Raw genomic sequence first — 27,377 nt, forward strand, 5'->3', positions numbered from 1 at the left:
TGTTCTTGGGGGGCAGACAGGGGTGTAATGTTGATGATTTATAAGGCCATGATCAGAGCTATTTTTGATTATGGGTGTTTGGCTTATGGGTCAGCGGCCAAATCTACACTGGCTAAGCTCGATGTTGTTCAGGCTAGGGCTTTGAGACTGTGCACTGGGGCATTTCCGACAACGCCGGTCCCGGCGCTGCTGGTGGAAGCGGGGGAGGCTCCACTGAGGCTGCGACGCGCAAAGCTAGCTCTAAATTATTGGATCAAGCTAAAAGGATCTGTAACAGCACTTCCTTCAATTTCTTTGCTGTCTGAATGTTGGGAGTTTGGAAATGGTGCTAGCAGGATGAATAGGTGCAGCTATATAACTACAGTAAGGGGGTACTCAGAGGAACTGGGTTTTAACAAAATAAAGGTAGGGCCCCCTGTGTTCTGGCCACCTGTACCTCGTTGGCTGTGGTCAGAGGCAGAGGTGGACTTAACAATAAGAGAGGCCATACAGGAAAAGCGAATAGGAAGTGTTGCGGTGGGCGTGGAGGAACATCTAAGTAACAACTGGAATAACTATATTAACATTTATACGGATGGCTCAAGAGACCCTGAGAGTAGAAGAGTGGGTTTTGGTATGTACAGTATGTCCCTCATGTCAAAATCAGTCAGAGTAGGAGACTGCCTGATGATATCTCAATATTCTCAGCAGAATTGATTGCTTTACTGTGGGCATTGTGGTGGGTGGAAGAGGGGGGAGGGATTCAGTCAGGCTGTTGTATGCTCCGATTCTCTTTCTGCCTTGATGGCTTTGGGGGGAGGTGAGGGGGGTAGAGCTAGAGTAGATCCAGAAACCAATTTTTTTAATAACCTAGATAATTGTAATTATGTTACAGTGGATCAATTTAATAATACTATTAAAGTAGAGCACTGCATTTCAATAATTCATTTGAATAGCCGTAGTCTGAATAAGAACTTTCAGGATATAGTTGATTACCTAAGAGAATTTCTGAGGCCTTTCAATGTTATTGCAATTTCGGAAACCTGGATTGGGGAGGGTAGATGTGAGGAATTTGAAATTCCAGGATATGAGTTGAACTACATAAACAGAACTGAAAAAGGAGGAGGGGGAACAGCATTGTATGTAGATAGAAGATTAAAGTATAGTGTAGTGGACAGATTGACAGTGGCTGTGGAGAATGTATGTGAATGTATAACCATTGAGATTGACATGAGTAGGAATAGAAATATTATGATAAGCTGTATTTACAGGGCCCCGAGTTATGACATAACTATGTTCAAGGAGTGGATAGAAAATGCATATGTAAAGACTGAGCAGAAGGTCCTGTTTATATGTGGCGACTTTAACATAGACCTGCTAAATCCAAATAAGCATTCAGCGATAAATGATTTCTGTGAAACCATTTATGCGATGAGCCTATATCCCACAATTACTAAACCAAGTAGAATTACCTCACATTCAGCCACAATCATAGACAATATATTTACCAACAATATGGATAATAAAATAGTAAGCGGACTTTTGGTGAAGGATATTACTGACCATCTGCCAGTCTTTGCCGTAAGCTTAAAGTAAGGGAGGACAACAACATCAGACATAGAAGAACGAGAACTGTGGATTCTGTGAATGCTTTTAGAGAGAACCTGAAGTCTTATGATTGGAGTGACGTCTTACAGGCCCAGGATGTAAATACTGCATACGAATTGTTCCTGGATTCCTTCCTAGCACAATACAACAAAAGCTGTCCAGTCAGGCAAAGTAAAAGTAAAAACAAGAATAGTGATAAGCCTTGGCTTACCAGCGGTATACTGAACGCTTGTAAGAAAAAGAACAGTATGTACAGAGAATTTATTAAATATAGATGTAAAGATAAAGAAACTAAATATAAAAGATATAAAAACAAATTAATAGATATCATTAGAAAAAGTAAAAAGGAGTTTTATGATAATAAATTAGAAATTAATAAAAATAACATCAAGGGAACATGGGATATACTAAATAAAATTATCACAAACAAAACCACCAGCACTAGCTACCCCAGTCATTTTATTGACAATGGAAAAGTTGTCAGTGATATGAATGAAGTAGCTGAAGGTTTTAATGAATTCTTTGTTTCAGTGGGCCCAAAACTGGCGGAGTTGATAACACAGCCAGCAGAGGGCAGTGCAGCGCAATTCTATGGTAACAGAAATTCTGCAACTATATTCCTAAAAAAAGTTGATGAAAAAGAGATTATTGAACTTGTTAATAAATTTAAAAACAAAAAATCCACAGATTGGAATGGGATAGACATGTCTCTAGTTAAGGAAGTAATAGCGGCCATTGTAGTGCCTCTAACCCATATTTGTAATTTATCTTTTCAGTTGGGCAGCTTCCCTGAAAAAATGAAAATAGCGAAAGTAATACCATTGTTCAAGGCTGGTAATAAAAAATTATATACCAATTATAGACCGGTTTCACTTTTATCTCAATTTTCAAAGATTCTTGAAAAACTTTTTGTTGACAGACTGGACTGCTTTATTGATAAACACAAATTATTAATTGATTGTCAATATGGGTTTAGACAAAGTAGATCAACCTCGATGGCCTTGATGGAGCTTATGGAAGAACTTTCAAGTGCAGTAGATAATAAAAAGTTTGCTGTGGGGATTTTCATAGACCTGAAGAAGGCATTCGATACCCTAGATCATAACATTCTGTTGGAGAAAATGGAAAGGTTTGGAATCAGAGGGGTGGGACTGGAATGGCTGAAGAGTTACATCATGGACAGGAGTCAGTTTGTGCAGGTGGCAGATGCCATGTCCAAACCTGCTGACATTATGTGTGGAGTACCACAGGGTTCTATAGTTGGTCCAAAATTATTTATCATGTATATAAACGATATTTGCAATGTGTCCGATATTTTGAAATATGTAATTTTTGCTGATGACACCAATATTTTCTACTCAGATGTCTGTTTACAGAGGTTAATGGAGAAGGTGACAGTAGAACTAGAAAAACTTAAAATGTGGTTCGATGTTAATAAGTTATCTTTGAATTTAAATAAAACTAAGTTTATGATTTTTGGAAATCGCAAAACACATTTAATAACTGAGGTAGGTTTAAGGATAGGAGGGGTTGATTTAGAAAGAGTATACGAAAACACTTTCCTGGGGGTAGTAATAGACCATAAATTCAGTTGGAAATCCCAAGCGAACAAAGTAAGATCCAAAATCTCCAGAAACATCGGGGTTTTGAACAAAGTCAGACACTTCCTTAACCACAGATCCATGAACACTCTTTATTCCACGTTGATTTTACCTTATTTAACTTACTGTGTTGAGATCTGGGGTAATGCTTGCAAAACCACACTACAGTCAGTTTGTACAGTACAGAAAAGAGCAATACGAATAGTGAATAATGTTGGATTCTATGATCATACTAATCTATTATTTATAAAGTCAAAAACATTAAAATTTATGGACTTGGTGGATCAAAAAACAGCTTTGATTGTATATAAAGCCAGAAAGGGAGTGCTCCCGTCCAACATACAAATAATGTTCAAAGAAAGAGAGGGGGGTTATGCCCTCAGAGGCGAACAAAATTGGAAACAACCCTTCTGTAACACAGCTATGAAAAGCAGGTGCATATCTGTCTGTGGTGTGAAGTTGTGGAACGCTTTGCCGGAAGACTTAAAAACCAGTAAGAATGTGTTGATCTTTAAAAAAAGGTATAAAGACATGATGTTGGAAAATTACAGTCTAGTTCCTAGGTAACCGAATGATGTGGGGGACAGAAAGAAAAAAGAAATAAACAAATAAATAATAATAATAATAATAATAATAATAATAATAAAGAAAAAAAAAAAGTGTATGTATAAGTATATATATATATATATATAGGTATATGTATATATATATAATAATAATAATAATAATAATAATAATAATAATAAAACAATGATTATAAAATGTATGAATATGCATGTATGGATTGTGTTTGTTTTGTTATTTGCTACCCACTGGTTTTTGACTGTTGTATTGTTTGTTTATTTTTGCTTTTTTTGTTTTTGTTGTTTGTTTCTTGTATTAGGATATTTTTCCTTGCAATCCTTTGTTGTTTATTTGATGGCAAGTAAGGACAATGTCCAAAATGTCTGATCATGATGATCTTCTTATTTTAATTGTAAGAAAAGGGGGGGCTTTACATAAGCGTTTGCTTCTGCCCCAAACCTTTGGTTATGACCTAAGTGTATGCTTGGTGGTGGTGGTGGTGGCCAATAATTTTTTTTCATTCATTCATTCATTCATTCATTCATATAGTTGGGGAGGTGTTAATGAAACTGACTGAACTAGAGAGGCAGGGGTGTAGAGTGGGTTTTTTGTGGGTGCCAGCGCATGCAGGAGTTGAGGGAAATGAGGAGGCGGATAAGCTGGCTAAGGCCAGTTTGGGTAGAGGTAGGGTAGATGTTCAGGTGGCACTTGGTAAGATGGAGTGTCGGAGCATCATTAGCGAGAGGATTAGTCGGCAGTGGCAGCAGGAGTGGGAGGGTGACCATAAAGGGAGGAAACTATACAGTATCCAACATTCTGTGAGAGCTGGTAGCAGGGTGAGCATGCCTAGGTCAGATGACATCAAACTGACCAGGCTTTAGATTAGGGCATTGTGGGCTGGCAAGTGGGCTGATGATCATGGGGAAACATAAAGATGGCAAGTGTGAGCATTGTGGAGTATTAGAAACTGTGCAACATGTACTGTTGCAATGTTCACACTATGCAGAGGAAAGGAGGGAATTATTTATTGAGCTGGGTAAACTGGGAGTTAAAAGCATTTCCCTTAAAACACTGTTGGGTGATGGGGTGGCACAAATAAATAGTGTTAGGGAAGTAGTTCGCTTCCTTGTAGCTACAGACCTGTATCAGAGGATATAGGGCAATGTGCAGTGACGTAGTTTAACAATAGTATCAAGCTGGATTTAAAAGCAATATTACAGTTGAATTCAGGGAATGTGGGATATAGGGATATATTTTCATTTCTAGAAGAAACTGGACTAAGTAAAAGAATATAGTCAGGATAGTGTAGTGTTTTAGGAAACCATTCTGATCCACACTCCATTTCAGAAGGTGGCGGTAATGCACCATAAGTTGTTTGCCAACCGCCATAAAACACTAGAAGAAGAAGAAGAAGAAGAAGAATGCACCAACCCGTGCCTAGTCTGCCGGAAACCCAAAGGAGAAGAAGAAGATGTTGTGTGCAGTGCAGCGTGATTTCTAACCCCACCAAGCAGGCCAGGCCGATACAGGCCGACGTGCGTGCCGGCGTCCGAAGGGCGGCGGCGAAAAATTTGGGCTGTTTGAAGCCCAATTTGGGCTGTTTGAAGCCAGATTTGGACCGTCTGAAGCCCGATTTGGGCCAGTTGAAGCCAGATTTGGGCCAGTTGAAGCCAGATTTGGGCCGGTTGAAGCCAGATTTGGGCCGCTTGAAGCCCAATTTGGGCCGTTTGAAGCCCAATTTGGGCCGAGTCCAATTTTACAATGAGATGCACCCTGAATAAAGTAATAAAACCACTAGTAAACCAGTAGGCGGTGCCTGGCCTGCTGTTCAGTGAGTGGCCTGACTGAGGGCACCAAAAAAAAATTTTTTTTTTTTTTTTTGGTGCCCTCAATCACGTGATGCCCTACGCAGTCTGCGTACTCTGCGTAATGGGTTGGAGCGGGCCTGGGGACGCTGGCCCAGCTGCTGGCCATCGCCTGCATGGCGCTCCTCCCCGGAGCGCTGATCCGACGCTACAGCCAAGCGCACCTCAAGCTGGACGGCATGGACAGCAACGGAACCGACCGGGCCGAAGATGTCCAGCAAGCCCGGAAGAGGCGATGATTCTACAGGAGAGGAGATTGGGGGGGGGGGGGTTTCGTCCCCAAGTTCAGCTTCATGCCACAGGAATGGAGTTGAAGAAACTCTGGCTGGCAGACCTTCTGTCTGCTCCACCTTGTTTCTATAAGGGAACCTCAGGCTGAGATGGATGCTTCCAGCGCGTTTCTGCTTTTACCCTCAGCTGTTCTCAAGCACTTCCACCTGTGTCTTACCTGTGGCTGCGTTCACACAGGTGCCAGAGATTTTACTTCTACACTACCCTCTGCAGCCTAGATGTGATCTTCTCATGGTGGTTTAAACAAAAAGAAATCACATGGAATCTGATTTTGGTCCCTGTCTCTTCGGTATCCAGGTTGTATTTCGATAAAGCTTAACCAGTCGTTCAAACGTTCAGCTGATTCAAACCTCTTCAGTCTACATGCTGATATGATGCAACCTACAGCTACTTAATCTGTTTACTGGAGTGTGAGTTTTTGCACTTTATGTCCTTGGCTATCAGTGTAGCAGAATTATTCTCAAAGTTCGATCGATGACATATTATTTTTGAAATTGCACTATTTATCTATTTATTTTTCATTCAATGTTTTGAGAAGTGGTATTTTGGGGACAATTTGAAAGTGGAGCTTTTTATCAAGAAAAAAAAACTATACTGTACATGGAATTGGAATGTTTAGTTTTGTAAAATTTAATTTTTACATAAATGTATTAGTCATTAAAACAAAATCTAGCATATCTCATCAAGCTGCTGTACCAAAGATGATTTTTTTTCTAAATAAATTTAACTTTAACATTTAACCCTCCTTTATTTTACTGACCATCCTGTCTGGTGATAACAGAGATCCAAACTGATGTGACAAAATATATACACAACAAAATACATTATGAAATATTATGATACACAATTAGATGCAACAAAAATACTCAGACAGCAAGCTGATTTTCACCAGCTGCAACCCCACAGCACTTCCTTTTTCTCAGCTTCTTCTTCTGTGTTTTATGGCGGTTGGCATCCTTAAATGTTGCATTACCGCCACCTGAATTGTATCAGCTTCACAGTGCTAACTATTGATAGTGTCCACTTTCTCAGCTATTCAGGGGAAAACACTGACATAGCCTACTTCTATTTCTATTTTTGCTATGTAAACGTTTAAATGTAAAGATAGGCCTATGCGTGCAATAACGTACTGATAGTCAGCTTACTCTGTAACATGTAGCTTTTATTAGCCTCTCAGGCTAGCTCCGGGACGCAATCTTTTTTTTCCATGATGGTGAAGGCTAGGCGAAGGCATGACCCGCCCCTCTCTGCCTCTAATTGGCTGACTGCACTCGCCTGCTTCCCAGGCGAGCCAGAAGTCATCTCAAACGAGCCATTATAGCCTATAGAGCAGGGGTGTCAGACTCATATTAGGTAGAGGGCCGGATTTGTTCAACTGAGACCTCATGGGGGCCGGATTTTTTTTTTTACTAAAATCAATTCGACTCATTTACCCATTTACTTCACAAAAGAAATACTGCTCTTTCCATTTCTCTTGAAACTGCCTGCATTCCGTGTCAACCTTTCTCTTTTTCGACAGCATCTTGTTCAGGGGCGGACTGGGATCATAATTCAGGCCGGGCATTAGATACCAAGCAGGCCAGGCCGATACGGGCCGACGCGCGTGCTGGCGTCCGAAAAATTTGGGCCGTTTAAAGCTAAATTTGGACCGTTTGAAGCCAGATTTGGGCAGTTTGAAGCCCAATTTGGGTCGTTTAAAGCCAGATTTGGGCCGTTTGAAGCCTGATTTGGGCCATTTGAAGCCCAATTTGGGCCGTTTGAAGCCCAATTTGGGCCAAGTCCAATTTTACAATGAGATGCACCCACTTTAACCCTGAATAAAGTAATAAAACCACTAGTAAACCAGTAGGCGGCGCCTGGCCTGCTGTTCAGTGAGTGGCCTGACTGCGGGCACAATTTTTTTTTTTTTTGCAGGCCAGGCCAGGCCATTTTGTGTCTAAAAGGCAGAAAGTAACACACACAAGCAAGCAAAACATGAACGATGGTTTTTTTTCTCCAACTTCCAATCAATTTAGCTGTTCCAGTGCCCCCCGGGGGGGTCCTCGTTAATGTTTTGGTTGCACCTGTGTTACTTCCTGCCTTTTAGACACAAACCATCCGAATACACACGACTACATCCTCTCTCTCTCTCTCTCTCTCTGACACGTAGACGGCAGAAAAAAACACTTTGCTCTCAAATTCACTATTTAGGCCGTGAAGCTCGTGAGCACAGCAATGACAGCAGTGCTGATAAGGAGCCTGAAGCCATGTCGGCCATGGGATCCTGTTCAAACAATGGGCGAAGCTCCATTGGCAACGAGCTTAGGAAACATCTCCATACTGTCTGTCACATGTTTGTGGAGAACGAGTCTTGCAACACGAGTTCTCCCTCTTTTCCAGAACGTTTTCCCCTCAGAAGACACAGCTGCTCAAACAAACTAGTGCAGACATCAGACAAACAAAGTGGATCGTTCTTCACAAACATCTGAACCGCAGAACCATGCTCCAGGTTATTAAGCAGCCGTATCTGTATGCTCCTTTCGCAGCTGATGACTATGATGACCTAGAGACGTCACGATACTAGAATTTCTACTTCGATACCGATACACAGGAAAATATCGATACCACGTGATGACGACACATCAAAAATAAAGTTAGACAGATGGACGGACAGACGCACACTTCTCCATAATCTAGGCCCGATAAAACTCATTAAAACTTTGCACTGAACAGCAGATTAGCCCTGCTCTAGCCATCAGCCTATCAGAACACGTTTAGCTCGTTGAAGCAACAGATACCCACCAATGATAGGGAGGGGAAAATCTGTGATTTTTCATTAAAAGAAAGCACTGATGGTATCGAAACTGTTGCTGCAAATGAGTATTGTATCCATTTAAAATTGTTAGTTTTGATACTTTCGGTCGATACCTGTTGCAAATGAGTATTGTATCCGATTCAAATTTTCAGTATTGATACTTTTCGATACTCTCGATACTTTTGACAAATCCTATTAACACGTTTCCAATCTATCCATCCAACTCGTATTGTTGTAAGGCCTTCACCTATAGGCTACACATACACACACACACACACACACACACACACACGCACACACACACACACACACACACATACACACACACACACACACACACACACACACACACACACACACACACACACACACACAACAGGAGGGTTGGTTGAGCAACAGCGTTACCTGTTTTGCTCATCTAAATGGCTGCATTGATTGGATCAGGCAGAATGTGTGGACAGAGGCCCTCCTCTGGCAGGCCACTCCCCTTTCTCACGCCTATATAATGCCTGCTATACAAGCTGATTGGCAGCTATGCATTAACGCTGCCATACGTTATTGAATAAAGCAGGATCGCAGTATAGATTCAAGAGCAACAACAGCCAACTATTTGATAGACACTTCGGAAACATTCGCACTATGTCGGGTGCGACGGACGGCTATTTTCACAGCAGCACAGGGTCGGTGTGTGTCGGTTGGTTGGGGGGGAAACCAAACCGGTGGTTGACAGCAACACATTGTGCCATGAATCAGAAAGAAACACAGACGTCACCAATCCAGAGTCCCGCAGTGTCCCCACGCGCCAATGATGTCTGTATCACATTAGCTGCAAAGCTCTCATGGTAATTGAGCGAGACAAGCAGTCAATTAATCAATGGGGCCTGCCAATTTGTGTGTGTATCCCTTTAAGACCGAGAATCGCGGTTCGCGGTCTTAAAGGGATACACACACAAATGCCAAACATTAAGCATATCGACAGTTACATCATCTCTCCACACAACTGCGTCACCTCTTTCCTCTAAAACGGCCATTCTCTCAAAAACACTCCAGCACAGCATCGTGGCTCTTGGCTGACTTTGTCTCTCTTCACTTTGTCTCTTCTTGACACATTAACTCCCTGCTAATGTCTCTGGATTCACAGATCCGTGGCTGAATGGATGATAGGTAAAAGGACTTCAGTGACTATTTGACTTGTTGATTTGATGAACAATCTAGATTGTGGTTCTCCAATGGGGGGTCCGGGGACCCCCAGGGGTCCTTGAGGGGGTTCCAGGGGGGTCCCCAGCCAAAAGGGGGGTCTTTTTTGTTGTTGCTATAATTCCATTCATAAGTAACACAATGACTATTTGGGTCATGGGTTTTATACACTTTCTGTAATAAAACATCTAAAAGCATCAATCTCATTATCAAATGGGGGTCTGTGGTCTAATTTTTGTCCGTTTAGGGGTCCTTCATGTGAAAAAATGATCGACTAAAATAGTAAACTGAGAACGTATTGATGAAACTATTACTTGGCTAACCCCGACAAAACAGCCCACTATTATTAAAGTGCCACTTTACTGATTTGCTTTGTCAATCTTGGCGCTAGCTTTAGCCGCGGCTATTTCTCCTGACTATTCCATTAGCGTAAGCGTCTGTGGCGTGTGTGTGTGTGATGTGTGTGTGTGTGTGTGTGTGTGAGCGTCTGTGGCATGTGTGGGTGGGTGTGTGTGTGTGTGTGTGTGTAAGCGTCTGTGGCGTGTGTGTGTGTGTGTGTGTGTGTGTGTGTGTGTGTGTGTGTGTGTGTGTGTGTGTGCACTAGCACAGACAGAAGCCTTGTCATCACATGACTTGAGGAGCGAGGGCCGGTCCTGCAGGTCTTTGGTCTTCAGTCTGAAGAGGGGAGTGGACGGGGGGCAGGAAGAGTGTCGTGTGGACAAAGGGAGCGGGAGGAGATCCCTCTGTGATAGCCACGACTCCGTCAGACTCACAGCAAACTACTGATACTGATTACTGCCACACTGCTGAGAAAACAGTGACTGGCCCCAGAAGGAAAACACAACACAGCACACTCACAATAGAGACACGGACACTTTCCAGAGAAAATACCTTCTCACAGTGACTCAGTGACTCCCCAGGCAAAGCTTAGACTGTCGAGCAATTACCTGCGAACACATATGAATTTCAGAAATGCCCCCTACCCCCACCCTCCGACCCACAGCCGCCACCCCACAGCCCCCCTAGCCAATTGGCATGAACACACACACACACACACACACATTTGACCTCCACGCCAAATTTCAGCCTCCTATTCCTAGTATTCCCATGATGCCACAAGCATTTTCCTACCAATATGGTGCTACAATACACACAGCTCATTGGCTGTTTGTGTCACTTGATTGTAATCACCTGTTAATTGATTACAATCACCTGTTATTCTCCTACCAAGATGGCCGTGTGGTGATGTAACTGTGATACTATCAATAGGGCAGAACTTTTTGGGGAACTTTTTGTGGACGAACTGACGGAGCGACCGAGCGACAGACAGAGCTGCTGGTCGCAGCTAAAAACAGATGAATCATCATAAACAAACCGACACTGATGGATGGTTTTGTAGCTACAGGTGGGAGGAGCAGCATGGCTCCTCCCACTGGCAATCTGTGTCACATGTGTAAATATGGCCCCATGCATTCAACAATGCATTCCCAGTCTGGGCTGTGTGGAGACACAGTAGGAGCACGTGCAGACAGAGGGGGAGAGGAAGAGAGGAGAAGCTCATAGGAGGTGTGGAGGTGTGGAGGCAGGAGGTGTGGAGGTGTGGAGGCAGGAGGTGAGGAGCAGGCGGAGCACGAGCAGACATCACTCATGCTCCTCCGCTCGCTGCAGACGCTGATGAAGCAGGCAGCTAGTGTGTGAAGGCCTTTGTTAAGGAGGTGCATCACCATTCATCTTCTCAGTTCTCCTTAGAAGAAATCTAATTTTCCCCGTGTGGTGGAGACTGAATGCGTTTGAGGCTAGAAAAACATCGTAAATCAACCCGGTAGAGAAACAAAGTTAGGTTTAGGGCAAAGTCAGTGGAGGGCTGCTCAATCAACAACACATCCTTTCATCAAGCAGACAAGAGTCAAACAATTCAGCTTCACCAGCCATTTCTTTTTTTTACACTCATTCATATTTGATTCTCTCTGCAACACAGGCGTCTCTTGGTTTATTCCATATAAGCTACTTTTGGACTGAAGGCGCTGTGATTTCCTCCCCGGTGTGGAACGGCGAAAGTGGGACTTGAGCTCGTGAGGTTAATTATTGCAACAATATTTATCCTGTATCGTAATGAACACATGGCCTATGGGCGCTGCTGTATACACTCTCAATATTTTCCAGACACTCGATTGAACAAGGAGCACACACACGCTGGATATTTGGAGAGTGTGTGAGTCTGCGGATGGAGGGGAGGGGAGGGAGGGAGGGAGGAGCGGGGGGTGGGGGGGGGGGGGGGTGCCACACAAATATTTGAAGGGAGTGAATATTCAAAGGGAAATAGTGCTTTGAAGGGTGAGGAAGTAGGCCGTGCCTTATCTCCCACAGCATTTCACTTTCACTAGACTTCCATATTTCAGTGGCTGTACGAGACTGAGGGGGTGAGAGTGTGTGACTGAGACCATAGAGCAGATTTAACATGGCAGACGTCATCACATTATGTATGTATGTATATATATATATATATATAATAAGAAAAAAAAAACATATATATATATATATATATATATATATATATATATATACAGTATGTATATTATTGGCCGATATGGTACGGAAGTTTGTTGAGAAATATGTGGATTGCACATCTTCTGCTGAATTGCTGACACTTGGCTGGTTAGATTTGCCCAGCAGACATCTGAAAACAACGCAGATGAAACCAAGTCATGTGTGGAGGTTTGTTGACGGTCTGACTGGGAGTGTGTAGAGTGAGCCCACTGAACCGTCCCGCTCCCTCTGTGCTCATACGCCCTACAGTACACCCTACAGGCCCCTGGGAGTCACTACACACAGCCTAATGCACACGCTGTCCCACTCCCTGTGTGCTCATACGCCCTACAGTACACCCTACAGGCCCCTGGGGGTTACTACACACAGCCTCATGCACACACTGTCCCGCTCCCTGTGTGCTCATATGCCCTACAGTACACCCTACAGGCCCCTGGGAGTCACTACACACAGCCTCATACACACACTGTCCTGCTCCCTGTGTGCTCATATGCCCTACAGTACACCCTACAGGCCCCTGGGAGCCACTACACACAGCCTCATGCACATACTGTCCCGCTCCCTGTGTGCTCATATGCCCTACAGTACACCCTACAGGCCCCTGGGAGTCACTACACACAGCCTCATGCACACACTGTCCTGCTCCCTGTGTGCTCATATGCTCTACAGTACACCCTACAGGCCCCTGGGAGCCACTACACACAGCCTCATACACACACTGTCCCCCTCCCTGTGTGCTCATATGCCCTACAGTACACCCTACAGGCCCCTGGGAGTTACTACACACAGCCTCATACACACACTGTCCTGCTCCCTGTGTGCTCATAGACGCCCTACAGGCCCCTGGGAGTCACTACACACAGCCTCATGCACACACTGTCCCGCTCCCTGTGTGCTCATACGCCCTACAGTACACCCTACAGGCCTCTGGGAGTCACTACACACAGCCTCATGCACACACTGTCCCACTCCCTGTGTGCTTATACGCCCTACAGTACACCCTACAGGCCCCTGGGAGTTACTACACACAGCCTCATGCACACACTGTCCTGCTCCCTGTGTGCTTATACGCCCTACAGGCCCCTGGGAGTCACTACACACAGCCTCATACACACACTGTCCCGCTCCCTGTGTGCTCATAGACGCCCTACAGGCCCCTGGGAGTCACTACACACAGCCTCATACACACACTGTCCTGCTCCCTGTGTGCTCATAGACGCCCTACAGGCCCCTGGGAGTCACTACACACAGCCTCATACACACACTGTAGTCTTTCATAGCCACTCATTAGAGGGGCAGGATATTACAGCGGACACAGCGCTATATAAAGGGATGTTGTTCAGCCTCACCCTATGGAACTCACTGTCTCTCCTCTTTATTCTACTCTCGCTTTCCCACACTCTGTCCTACAGATTTGATGTCGTTTAAATGCAATTATATTCAGGGGCCCAAATTAACTTTTTTTTGTCCACCAGCCAAATGGCTAGTGAATGTTCAGATTTGACCTGCTACTCAATAGATTTCCATTGTTCTTTTGGCTGGAGAGGGGGGATGTCACGATACTAGAATTTCTACTTCGATACCGATACTAGACAGATGGACAGACAGACACACACTTCTCCATAATCTCGGCCTGATCAAACTTTGAATTTAGACAGCAGATTAGCCCTGCTCTAGCCATCAGCCTATCAGAACACGTTTAGCTTGTTGAAGCAACAGATATGGGGAAAACCATTTTCCCCACGGGGACAATAAAGTACCTAACTAACTATCTACCAATGATAGGCAGGGGAAAATCAGTAGTATGTTAGATTTTTCATTAAGAGAAAGCACTGCTGGTATTGAAACTGTTGCAAATGAGTACTGTATCCGTTTCAAATCTTTAGTATTGATTGATACTTATCGATACTATCGATACCTGTGGCAAATGAGTATTGTATCCGTTTCAAATTTTCAGTGTTGATACTTTTCGATACTATATCGATACTTGTTTTGACAACCCTAGTGGAGAGTGAAGCAAATCGACCAGTCACTTGCATATTTAACCAGCATTTGGCTGGTGGCTGGTGCTAATTTTGGACCCTGCATGTACCTATATCTCAGATATAATATCTGTATCTGTATCTTTCCTACTCCTTGGGTCTCTTTGTTGGACCTGAATGCCAACGTGTAATTGAGGCCATAGGAATGAGTGAGACTGACGTGCTTAAATCAAGACGCGCCAAACAAAAAGTAATTAAGACATGAATCCGTTTTTTGTTTTCCAGTGATCTACCCCTCTACACCTTTGAATTACGAACGGCTCATCTGGAATCGTATCTCTCGGGCTTATCAATTACCTCATTATGAAGGGACTCCTTCAAAGTATTTGCCCATCGGGCCACGACTGATCGATGTCTTCAGACAATGACCGTGCGAGCCACAATGGGGCTAACAGCTCTGGCGACACGTTGCCCATTGATCGTTGTTCCAGCAGAAGATCTATTTCGGTTCTAATGGCTCCTCACTGCCATGCTATCTCCTCGCGGTGTCCCAGGCAGCTCCATGATGGATGCTTATCTCTGTGGCTGAGAAGCCTGTCTTCATGCCAGGGCGATCGATAGAGACGTATCCAGCCGTCACAGCCTGGGCCTCTGGCACAGCTCAACTTTAAATCCCTCGACTCGACTGGTGGGTGGGGGGAAATGCCAAAAGCTATAACGGGCACGTTTTTAATCTGTTTTACTTTCAACTTTCAGCGGCAATAGCAGCTTTGGTATATTGCCTCTTTGCACTGACGGATATTGGAGCGCTGACCTATTCAAAAGGACCTGTTTGGGGATTCCAGAGCAGGTCGCGCTGAAAAGGTCAATAAGACCGGTTTGAGTATTTTTATGTTTTCAACAGCTATTCTGCATGAGTGTGTGTGCATTCATTACTCAATGTGTCAATCTTGTGGGTGTTGCAATGGGGGGGGGGGGGGGGGGGGGGGGGGGAAGAGGCAGAGTAACAGTGCCCTCTTCTGGACGAGTGAGAGTGTGACGCACATTCAGTCAGTGGCAAACACTAACTAACCCAACAAAAAAAAGGTTATTGGGTGGAGAGGAGAAATCGTTTCAGTGCTGAGGCCAGATTCACACAAGCTCCTCTGGGTCCCTCTTACAAGTTCATATTTGACTGCTGTGGTGCGGAGAAGAAAGAATCTGAAATCATTACAGAGGCAGGGGAATAGGAACCCATAACAGCATATGCTCTGGTATCATGGATTATTAGCTAGGAATGTTCTGTGGCTGTGTTATTGACTTCATGCATTCATTAAGAAGAAGAACATTTTCATGAAGATCCATGAATATTCGTACTCTGTCAGCAAGGTAGGCCATTTGTTCTGGATGATGAGCAAGTGCTGGATGACAGTAGGGTGTAGGATTCCCTGAGCACGCCTTCATAAGTCCTACGTGTGATTATGGAAATCCTCGCAGGCGCCGACCCGTGAATAGGAGAGCTGGTGCCATCATCTAGCAGGTTGATGTCTGACACCCCTCATTCCAGAAAAACAGGAATGAGACAGAACCTACAGTATCATTTGTAATCCTATTACCGCATCTATGAATAGCACAGTTTGTACAACTCCACTATCAGCCGTGTGTCCGTGTGTCCGTTTGTAACCCTTTGTAACGGTTGAGTTGTGTACGTTTCGTGTATTTTGCTTTCTGTTGTAACGAGGAGCTGAAACAAAGCCAACCAGGATGTACATAATAATAATATCACGGCTATCGTACGGCTAAATTTAGACCTTCTACTGCAGCAATATACTACAATACTCTCTTTTGCATGTCCTGCAAAAGTAAACTTTTATAACATTTGTCCACTTAATATTTTGAGGTGTGAGAAGTCAGGTTGCATGGACATACAGTACATCACACTGAACAGCCCCTAATAACAGAGACCAACACTGTCACACCACCTTCACTTCCTTCCTTTCTGTCTGTTGGAGCTATAGCTTCAAATGGATATGACTCATTTGCATAGCACTACTAACATAGCTCTACTATGTAGCTAGCTGTAGCGCTAATGTAGCTCTATCTACTATGTAGCTGACTAGCTGTAGCACCTGAAGTGGAACTTGCAGGTGATGATCCTTCTCCAGGATCTTCTTTTCTTGTATCAAAAAGACTAGCACATGATTCCTCCGATACATGTGCATCAGTCGCCAGACGCTTCTTTTCAGTAAGGGGGCGGGGCTAGGGAAATTGGCTGTAGCTAGGGATAGGAAGGTCGTAGAGAGTCGGGGTTCCAGGGGTGGGTTAGGGGGAAATGGCTGGGGTGATGTGGGTGGTTTAGGGTTAGGGTAGGGGTAGAGGTAGGACCATTTTCCACGTTGAAAACGATTAGCCGTGCGGTTGAGGTAACCCCCAAACATTGCCTAAAGTGCCATAAAGCTGGATGATCATCACACCACTTTGCTCGTACGAGTCTGGACAGACATGGATGTAGAGAATGCAACTTGACTTGTTTGGCGGAGGCGTACAACCGCGAGGTGGTTATTTCTAGTTTAGTTGGGGTCATCCCTATGTTCCTTGGGTCCTATGTTCCCCGGGTCCTATGTTCCCCGCTTTTCCCAAATAGGGTCCTATGTTCCCCGCTATGTTCCCTGGGAGAGGTTAGGTTTTGGGTTAGGGTCTGGGGGAGGTTAGGTTTAGGCATGGGGGGTGGGAGAGGTTAGGTTTTGGGTTAGGGTCTGGGCGAGGTTAGGTTTAGGCGTGGGTCGTGGGAGAGGTTAGGTTTTGGGTTAGGGTCTGGGGGAGGTTAGGTTTAGGGTTAGTGAAAAACGGGGAATATAGAACCTGGGGAACATAGAACCCGGGGAACATAGACATGATCCCGTTTAGTTTTGTTTCAAAAGAACAAAAAAAAAAGCCTATGATAGAACCATGGGCCCAAGGGAGTGCAGCTATGACAAGAAGAGACTCATCTAAATGTTAATAAGGCTGACATCAAAGAGTGTGGACGTAACGGTACCAGGATGAGTAAACCTATCCAAATATAACTGGCTAAAGTCAGGTATTAGGCCTGCACACGTTGGTGGGTATTGAATCTGAGCGGGCAACGGGCGGCACAAAGGCAACGTGTGATGAAGGCAGAATGAATAGAACAGGCGGCTCAGAGTGGGTGACTCATTGAAAAGCCATCAAATAGAGAGGACACTCTGGCTCTAATAAGCTGCTCGCTCGCTGTGATCCAGCTGACGTCCTCCTGCGCCGAGGGGGGAGACAAAGTACACAAATGGCGGCCCGGAGATGAATAATTCAACAGGGAAGAAACTGATGCACCCAATTTTCCCCCGAAAGAAAGAAAGAAAGAAAAAAGAAAGAAAGAAAGGCTTTAACCGTTTTGAGGTGGTAAAGCAGGACGTAAAGCAAGTGTAACCAATAACATTAATAGACCCTTTTCACGGGGGCCATTTTGTGTCGAAAAAAGGCAGAATGAACGCAGGTGCGAGCGACACACTAATGAGGGTTTCCAAATTCCGATCATGGAAGTTGGAAACCCTCATTAGTAAGCCACTTACTGCAGCCTCTCGATCCCCGGGCAGCAGCCCACACACTGACCATGTTAATTACAGCACCGGCTTGGATTTATTGGAGACATCACGGACAGGGCTATCATTTAGATTGGCTTAATTAACATATTACACAATAAACTATAGTGCAGGATAGCACAAGGCGAGAGAGGCATGGATGGAGAGTCAATTGCGCCCTGACCGCGGCCCCCGGAGAGTGTTTCCTGATTCACAGCATAGCGAGACATAGTGCATCAGGCGCTTCCTACATGTATGATGATGATGAGTATCTCGGGAGCAGCCGGTGGCCTCACATAAACTTGCATAATTATAAATAAGCCATGTGAAATCTGCCAAGGTTTTCTGTGAAGTTCAAAGGCTTTCTTCTTCAGCTTCTCTGCCGACGTGCTGTATGATAGCAAGGCTCATGATTGGAGAAGCGGTGGTGTAGCCTATAGAATGAAGTCACTGATCCGTTTGTGGAGTCGAGTGGTGTGGTGTGTGTGTGACATCAACCACCTCCAGCTCAACGTGGGAACAGACCAAGGAGATGGATTACTGCACTTCAAAAAAGTATAAATTGTTTCAACTCGGGTGAAAGTGCTACTTTTTCAGTTGGAATTAATGACAGAACAGTAGGGATGTAACGATATGAAATTTGCTTTGAAGAAAAATATTGATTTATTGAACTGGAACTGAAACTATTATGAGGATGTTTACACGAGGGTTGTCCGTTATGAAATGATTTGTAGTGGCGTGTGGCGGCGTGCATATTATTGCGCAACATATCGTGGGCACGGCCTTACAGGGAAAGCTTAGGGTACGATAACTTACGCACGTACGATTGCTTGATATCGCGTATCCGTATACCTTCAAAAGGTATGTCATCACATCCCTAGTGTTCAAGGTTCTTTGTTCAAGGTCCTTGGAGGATACGGCTCCTTCGTGTTATTCGTAAACAAAACAAAGCACGCGCGGTTCAGCCATATACGAGCTTTTTGACCGAGTCTTGTTTTTCTGAGTTGCTACGCCAAAAGGAACCCTGAGCTCATGCATAAACAAAGATGTTGTGGTTTTATAATACTTTTGCAGAGGGACAAGAATATGAAATGGTAATAAAAAAAACAACTAAACAAGTGAAATCTGTGTTTTCTCTGCGGGTTTCCTCTCGTCGTGTCGTTTCACATTTTCAAGCCCGTCATCCGCAAAGCTGCGTACACTGTGCAGACGCTAATGTTGCTGCGCTGTGAGAGCAAAGCTCCCCATTATATTGAATAATAGAAGAGAGGCTGCTGTTTGGCGGGGGGGGGGGGGGGGGGGGGGGGTCTGGCTGCTCAGAGCGCAACACCGCTCCTCTGAGAGTGCACACTGCACTGCACAGCACCCCGCTGCCAACATAGCGAGCGACAGACACAGAGGAGGGCCTGGGGCACTCAACCAGAAGCCTAGAGGAGCTGAAGGAACGCAGGGCTGTGGATGGATGGGGAATGGAAAGAATGGGAGGTGACAGAATGAAGGAGTGGAAGGTAGAGAGATGGAGGGATGGAGGAGTGGAGAGATGGAAAGACGAGTGGAGCAGTGGAGCAGTAAATGGGTTGCTGCTAGTGCAGTTGGAGGAAGGCAGGGCGGGGGTGTTGTTGAGGGACGAAGGGATGGTTGTAAACTGGATTAAGATGCTTTTAGATCATGGGAAAAGGTAGAATAGAGACACTGCATGAAATAGGCCACGCCCATCACGGGGGAAAAGCTCCGTTCATTTCCACACACCAGCGGCATTTTCCTTGAATTAAACATAGCTAAAAGCTGTTGTGTGGTGGGATGCGCAGACAACCAATGTAAAAAATCGCCAGTTAAAGTTTTGTTGTACTCCTGAGCAAAACAAGGAAGCCATTGAGAATTGGCGAGAAGAAAAATGTGCATCTAGCTGTCAAGAAGTAAGTTGGAGTGTTCATCTTCCGTATATACGATCTTTTTGTGCAACACGCAACCATGCACGTGACATAGGAGAACGCCAGGATTGGAGGGGGGCGGTTCTGTTTTCCCCCGTCTTGGGCGTGGCTTCTGAATGATGACGCGTTACGCAGTGTCTCTATGAGTTCAATTTCATTTTTGAAGTGAACAGCAACAGCCCCCCCCCCTTCTCCCTTATTGTTTTTCTTGGCTTACTTCACATTGCTTTGTTCAAAAGTACTTAACACCCCTAAAGAGGGCAGCTGATATGTAAGGAAGTCAGTGCAGCTCAGGTGCAGGGGGCCGTGAGATAGGTTGAATCCCCAGTGAGCCCTGCTGCAGCTACACAGATGCACCACTCTCACAGAGCACACAAGGCCTTCAAGAAACATTGCCGTTTTTCCTTGTTGTTTTTTAACGAGCAAAACAACTCTTTGCACTTGTCTATACGCCATTAAGGGATTTCGGTTCAGACAGAGGCTATCTCAAATATTCATCAGCCTGGAGAAATCAATAGCTACTATGCCCTGATATCGGTATTGGATATCAGAACGATTACCAGGTTAAAATAGGAGACTGCATCAGGGAAGTTAATACCAATACTGGAACCTAATTCCAATAGCCATGTGTTGTATTGTGTAACATGAAAACACAAAAAGTAAGTAACAAGAGAATCTTATATCCCACTAATAGGAAAAATTGATCATCTCTTGTCATTTCTGTTCGGTGACCTCAAACAAATGGTCTGTCTTCAGTAAAAGAAGGATCAGACTTGTGCAGACTGGTGAGGCAGTACTTAAAGTTTAGTCCTTGACATCATCAGACAAAAACTAGTATCAAGACAAGATTCAAATCAATCAAGACATTCCTCAAAGCAATGGACTAAGTTCATAGAGCATCCGAAAATGGGTACAAGCATTTTCCACATGCATTTATCCTTTTTACTTATTCATTTAGGCTAATTTGACACCATTATAGTCCAGAAATGCCTTTTCGACGAATAATTTTGTGTCTAATTCATTCCCCCCTCCAAAACCCCCCAACAACAAACAAACAAACAAACAAACAAACAAACAGAAAAACTAGTAGAGGCCTGAGGGGCTACTTTAAAAGCAGCTTCACAAAAAGCATCTGTAGTGAAAGATGGTGCAGATTATACAAACACACTCATTGGAGTGGGTTTCATTCCAAACCTCAGACAGAAAGAGAAAAACTATTTAATACAAGATGCAATATGCAGTCAACAAGACTGTGCCTGCAGGAGGGGTGCTGTGCCAAGTGGAGCAGTCAATTACCGATGCTGGAGGGTCACACAACACAACACAACACAACACAACACAACACAACACAACACAACACAACACACGCATGCGCGCACACACACACACACACACACACACACACACACACACACACACACACAATCAGGGCTTTGGCTGAGCAGACAGGAGGCACCGCAGGGGTCTGACAGAACAGTGGTCTCTACCAAAGTAATTGCACAGATCAATATTACCTATAAAATATGATATTCAGACAAGATGCCCTGCTGTCATAGAATGCTGCATCAATCTGTAAACCTATCATCAGTAATGTGCACTATAGCCCAGGCACAATTAATTATTGTATGTGTGTCATGCTGCTTTCTGTCCAAATATAGAAGCAAACTGACAATTGGGCCGACACAAAGGAAGATCTGTCTATTGGAGCAGCTAAAGGCAGTTTTCCACTTTCTCCGTGTCTATTTTGACCCCAAGGGTGCTGAATCCTACATGTTTGATCTACAAAGGCCGATGATAGCTATGACAAATCTACAGTGACATCTGATGGAGGGGAAGAAGAAGGCAGGAAAGAAAGCCCAACTGCAACGACTAAAGACAGCAAAAGAAATCCACCCCAGGGTAAATCCACCCCAAGAAAAACTCATGTTTGAGCAGAGAGCCTGTGCCTTCTCTGTGGTTTTCACCTGGTTTCCTTGAATTCATGCATATTGTTATCCCCCTTCGTAGACAACACAGTCCTGAAAGGGGCATGATGCTTTTCATGAGGAATGCTATGCAGCATGGCATGGAAAACATTGTGCCATGTGTGAAATTCTCATTCACTCCATTCACTTTGATGATCATAATTGCAACTTTAAGCTAATTCAGTGTAGCACTAGCTATCGAAAATCTAGCTAGCTAAGCTACAAGGATTTCTACACAGTATGACTACATGGCGGTGGCTACCAAAACTTGTCCCAAGACTGCTGACTCGGTTTCTCCGCACCAACTACAGTACATTCAGTTAGCCTACAAGTAGTCTATGCTATCCAGGCACGTGCACACATAGACACATTGCATAGACATCAAAGGGGGCTTGAGCCCCTGCCTTTTTTTCAGTCTGTAAAAAGTGCCCTTTTGTGACCATGAATGCATTTCTAATGGTGCTTTGTATGGAGAATGCCCTTTCCATGCCGTCACTGAAGGCAGCATTCAAAGAGAAATGCCTTTTCCGAACTCTCTTGGCCTTGAATGCACCATTTATAATAGGCTTCTGCATGGAGCAGTGTTTTTTTAAACCGCCCCTGAAGGCAGCAGGCAGCAGCCCAAAAACACATGTGGCCCGTCCCCGCCCACTCCAGCAGCAGTGCGCACTGAACTCCGCGAGACGCACTGAACTCAGCCAGACAGAGCAGCAACCACGACATGCAGCAGCACTGGCGCACACAGTCTGACACAGATATATAATATCAGTCAGTCAGTCAACGTGAATCAGGTATGTATGTTTGTCAAAACAAAGAATTACACACAGAGCCACCCATTTGTTTCATGTTGAAATTTCGGCGGTACAGACAGGCATGCAGCAGCGAGGCGAGCAGCCTGTACTGCCGTTTTACACCCCGCCAGAGAGCACCAAACACAGCCTTCATGTGCTAGGAATGAGCCCCCAAAACATGGAAGTCACCTCGATGCTTTTTTATGCTTTTAAAGTGTGTGTCTAGGTGCCAGGGCACTGTGAGGGCAGGCCTCTGGTCTGGAGGGGATGCAAATCACATCTTATGGTGGTCTATGTAGCAAAAACGGAGTTATCGATATGTATTCCGTAGCCACTAGCCAGTGACGACTGAGTGAGCCTCATTTATGGCTACTGGCCTGGGTAGTTGTGGCTCTTGTTCGACTTGAATGAATTAATGAATGAATTAATAAATAAATAAACCACCCAATAATAAATAAATAACCAAAATATAGGGAACAAATGCAGAATTGTTGCTCTTGAAAATATTTGTTTGTCAATGTGTCTCCTGATAAGGGCAAGGCTGTGTAGAGTAACAATAATGCTGAATTGCTTCTAGAGCTTCATCAGTGACAGAATAGTGCAGACCCCTTCCACACAAAGTAACCAGCTTTTCTTTTATTTATTTTAATATTATTTTTAATTCAAGCACCTTATTCCAGACGGGTTTTCTGATCTCCTCCTTCACTATTGGAAAGGGATGTTGTGTTGTTGAATCAGCAAAAAATAAACAATTTTCTAATACACCTTATCTAAATCTTCTGTCTTGCTTTTTAGAATTATGGTTAAAATGCATGGTATATTACAAGCCTCACTCGGTATCGTTCAATGTTTCTGCCTGTGTTGCTATCTCCTAAAGGGAGAAAAGGAGCAAATAAATATTGATGCTTAAATGATTTCACAACAGTATTGCAACAGCATGCAACTTTTATATACTAATATTATTCAGTTTGTGAGTTATTTTTCCGTGACAAGTCTCATCCTAAAATTAGATATTCCTCTAAATCTGGTTAAAATTGGAATATTTAAAATGAGTTATACCCCTAAATTGGCCTTCAAATTGCCTCAAATTTTCGCCGCCGCCCTCCGGACGGCGGCTGTAGTGCCCTTTTATGAATTTGAGCCCCTGCCCCTCTAATGTTCTGTGCACGTCCCTGATGCTATCCAACAACATTCTTCCACATAAATGACCATTCTACGTGGGCGTGCCGTGCACGTGTTTTGATAGCCAAACTCCGTGTTGTTGTAGCTTGTAGCATGCAAGAGTATTACCTACTGTACCGTCCGTGTGTTAATAAGTAAATAAGTATTTTATACATACGGTATTTTACCGTAGATGTGATCTGCGTTGTTGTTATTTTTGTCTTCAGTTTAGCGCATGCGTATTTGCGTAACTTCCAGACCGTGTCAGGAGGCGTAGACAGACCGACGAGGCGCTGGATCGAGGAGGACCACTATGCCGAAGAAATTGAAAGGGTGAGAACTGACACATCGGATTCCGAAATGTCGGCACTCCGAAATACCGGCATTCCGACAAAATTGAGATCTGTCTCGCCATTGCGAAAGAACCCTAACCTGGGGGACCCGGCTGGAGCTAACCTCTCCCACCCCCCACGCTGGGTACTTTAATATAACGAACCAACCGGAAGTCACATGGGAATACAGATCAGTTCCACTAGGTGGTAGTATCAGAATATATACTAAATCCCAATACACTACACTCGTTGTTAGACTATAACTACAGCCCTAAACCCCGTTGTTATACTCTAACTACATGCTTATTTGCGGGCTGTATTCTAAAGCGTTACCGAGAACTGTTTTGGAAAATGTCTTAGACCGTTTGACAAACACTTTTTGGCTGAGAAACATTTGACAATTAGCATTTAAATTGTTAGCAGACTTTTTTTCGCCATATTTTTACAATGACTCAAGGACTTGAGCAACAGTCTGCAGATAAGTAGTTCTTAAGATGGCGTATGTTATAGCCTACACATGTAGCCTATAAATTTAGCATAGTCTACTTCTCTTATGGCTCAAGTATTAATAGTTATGTTGTTGTATAAGGTGACGGTGCACAATTTGAAGCATATTATGTTAACCTGTATCGTACCAGAGTAAGTTAGGAGCCCTTTGGCGTGAATGCTGATTGACCACGTGTGTGTGTGTAGCCTATGTGTAATGGGGGGTTACATGCGCCATTCCCACGTGCGCCACTCGACGTTCAGCCACTCAGAAATATCGGCACTCAGAAATATTGCCACTCAGAAATCCCGCCACTCCGATTTTAATAAGGACCGCCACCCGAACTTGATTTGACTTCCAGTTCACGTTCAGGCAGCTGTCCAGGGTGCTGAACTGGCCGGATGTCAGATCAAGTAGGCTACTGGCCTGTTTCTATCTCTACCGTGCTCAGACGTGAAGGGAGCGACACTGAGGAGAGGTTAGCAGCACAGGAGAGGTGTGTGCAGGGGTGAAAGTGGATTGAAATTCTTGCCGGTACTACTACTCCAACCTTCATCGCGTCATTGTTCTCCTCCCGCCCAGCTTCATGCGTCCCTGAACACGTATATTTTTGACATGTAGTCTATAGCAAATTATTTATTTAATTATTTATTGTGCAAGTTAGTAGCCTACTTAATTAAACTGTATACAGTGTGGCACAATTGTGCTTTAAGTAAAACAGTTGTCTAATGGTAAAGTAAAGGCGAAAACGAATTATGCAAAGGACAAATAATATGAAAATGAATAAGCAAGAATATGAAAATGGATTAAAAAATGCACGTTTTAAATTGCATTGTTTTTCTACAGAAAGGGCACATTCAAGGTGTTTGGGGTGAGTAAGTTAATCATTCAACCTATTAACATATCATGTTGGGATAAATGTCCAACGATGTTCTTTTAACTTTTCCTCATAGAACAAATCCAAACCAATCGAAGATAAACAAATAGGTTTCATAGCAGGACCACTTCTGCAGAGTGGTTCGCAGGATGTGTGGGGACAGGTGGCTACTTCCCTGGGAATCCCCAACAATCCGGTAACACGTCGCCGACTGGCACATTTACATGGTGGATTACAGGAGGTATGTATGTATCAAATTAATTCTCCAACATTCAAACATTATTTTAAAACTTCAATAGCTTTATGTGATAATTCAGTAATTAATGTGATTGTTCCAATCTGTTTTATTTCAGCCCACCAAAGTATACATGCTAAATGTTGGCTGTCTTTCTTGAGCTGAACATTTAGTAGAAAATACCGAATGTATATTGTATATATGTATATTGTGTACCATATATACATTGCTATATTGTGTACCGCCATTCCGCCTAAAAATACAGAGATATAATTTTTGGTCCATATCGCTCAGCCCTAGTACAGTGCAATAAAATAATTTGCGTTCCCGGGAGTGACTCCTGTCTCCATCCTCTTCCAGAGCACTGACTGTTCCCGAACTCACGCAGCAGATGTTCGACGCCAAGAACATGATGGCGGCGTGCGACCCGCGCCACGGCCGCTACCTCACCGTCGCCGCCATCTTCCGCAGCCGCATGTCCATGAAGGAGGTGGACGAGCAGATGCTGAACGTGCAGAACAAGAACAGCAGCTACTTCGTGGAGTGCATCCCCAACAACGTGAAGACGGCCGTGTGCGACATCCCGCCCCGCGGCCTCAAGATGGCCGCCACCTTCATCGGCAACAGCACGGCCATCCAGGAGCTGTTCAAGCGCATCTCCGAGCAGTTCACCGCCATGTTCCGCCGCAAGGCCTTCTCCACTGGTGCGTAGCAACGGCTGTCGTTCATGCTAGTTAGAGCTCCCTGTACCCAGAACTCCTACTGGGAAATACCCTCTACTAGGTATACTAGACCAGTGGTTCTCAACCTGTGGTATGGGTATCACTGTACTAGACTATCATGGTTCCCACAGGTCCTCGAAATCCTTGCAAGTTCAATCCTCTCTTTTTAATTGTCTGTGAGCTTCTGTAAAACTGTTCGTTCTCATAAGAATTCTGTGTTGTAACTTGAATTAACCTTGAGCCGTGTCTCAAACTATGTTGTGTTGGGTCCTTGACTTTGAGGGAATTGGGCTTGGAAAGTCCTTGAAAAAGTCCCTGGATTTCCAGTGCATCGATGACTTTGCTGCATTCGAAAGATACAGAGAGGCTAAAGATACAGAGAGGCTAGTAGTATTTCAACCTGAGGAGCAGTGTTTTTTGTTGTATTTTTTTTTCTCCCTCTCCCAAACTGTAGTTTTGTCAAATGAACATTGTGGTCATTGTTAAATCATCCTGGACTCTGTTGCAGGTACACCGGCGAGGGCATGGACGAGATGGAGTTCACCGAGGCGGAGAGCAACATTAACGACCTGGTGTCAGAGTACCAGCAGTACCAAGACGCCGAGGAGGAGGGAGAGTTTGAGGAAGAAGGGGAGGAGGACCTGGCCTAGAAACCAGGGGGTTGAGCAGCTGTTCAAAGGCTTTCTCTGTTTTCACTGTTTTTCACTGTTCGTATTTGTCTCTGCTGCTCCTGTTCTGTTTTGCGTGTGAATGTTTGTAACTCCTCTTTTTCACGGTTTATATTAGTTCTGTGGCTCTGAGGCTGCAAGTTCGAAACAAGTTACACTAAAAGTCGATCTGCTATAAGCTGTTAATGTACCAGCAGCTAATTCTG

At 44.2% G+C, this 27,377-nt stretch overlaps 1 protein-coding gene across 1 annotated transcript; it reads left to right on the forward strand.

Moving 5' to 3' along the window:
• Positions 1-9,341: 9,341 nt before the first annotated feature.
• Positions 9,342-27,153, forward strand: LOC310778777 (tubulin beta chain-like; the record flags this gene model as incomplete). Its single annotated transcript, XM_083639224.1, has 4 exons — positions 9,342-9,348; positions 11,391-11,511; positions 26,142-26,489; positions 27,012-27,153. The coding sequence occupies 4 exons, from the start codon at positions 9,342-9,344 to the stop codon at positions 27,151-27,153; spliced, it is 618 nt and encodes a 205-aa protein (XP_083495350.1).
• Between the last annotated feature and the right edge of the window lie 224 nt (positions 27,154-27,377).

This window comes from Poromitra crassiceps (genome assembly GCF_964638095.1).
Source record: "Poromitra crassiceps genome assembly, chromosome: 6".
In the NCBI taxonomy this organism is placed as follows: Eukaryota; Metazoa; Chordata; class Actinopteri; order Beryciformes; family Melamphaidae; genus Poromitra; species Poromitra crassiceps.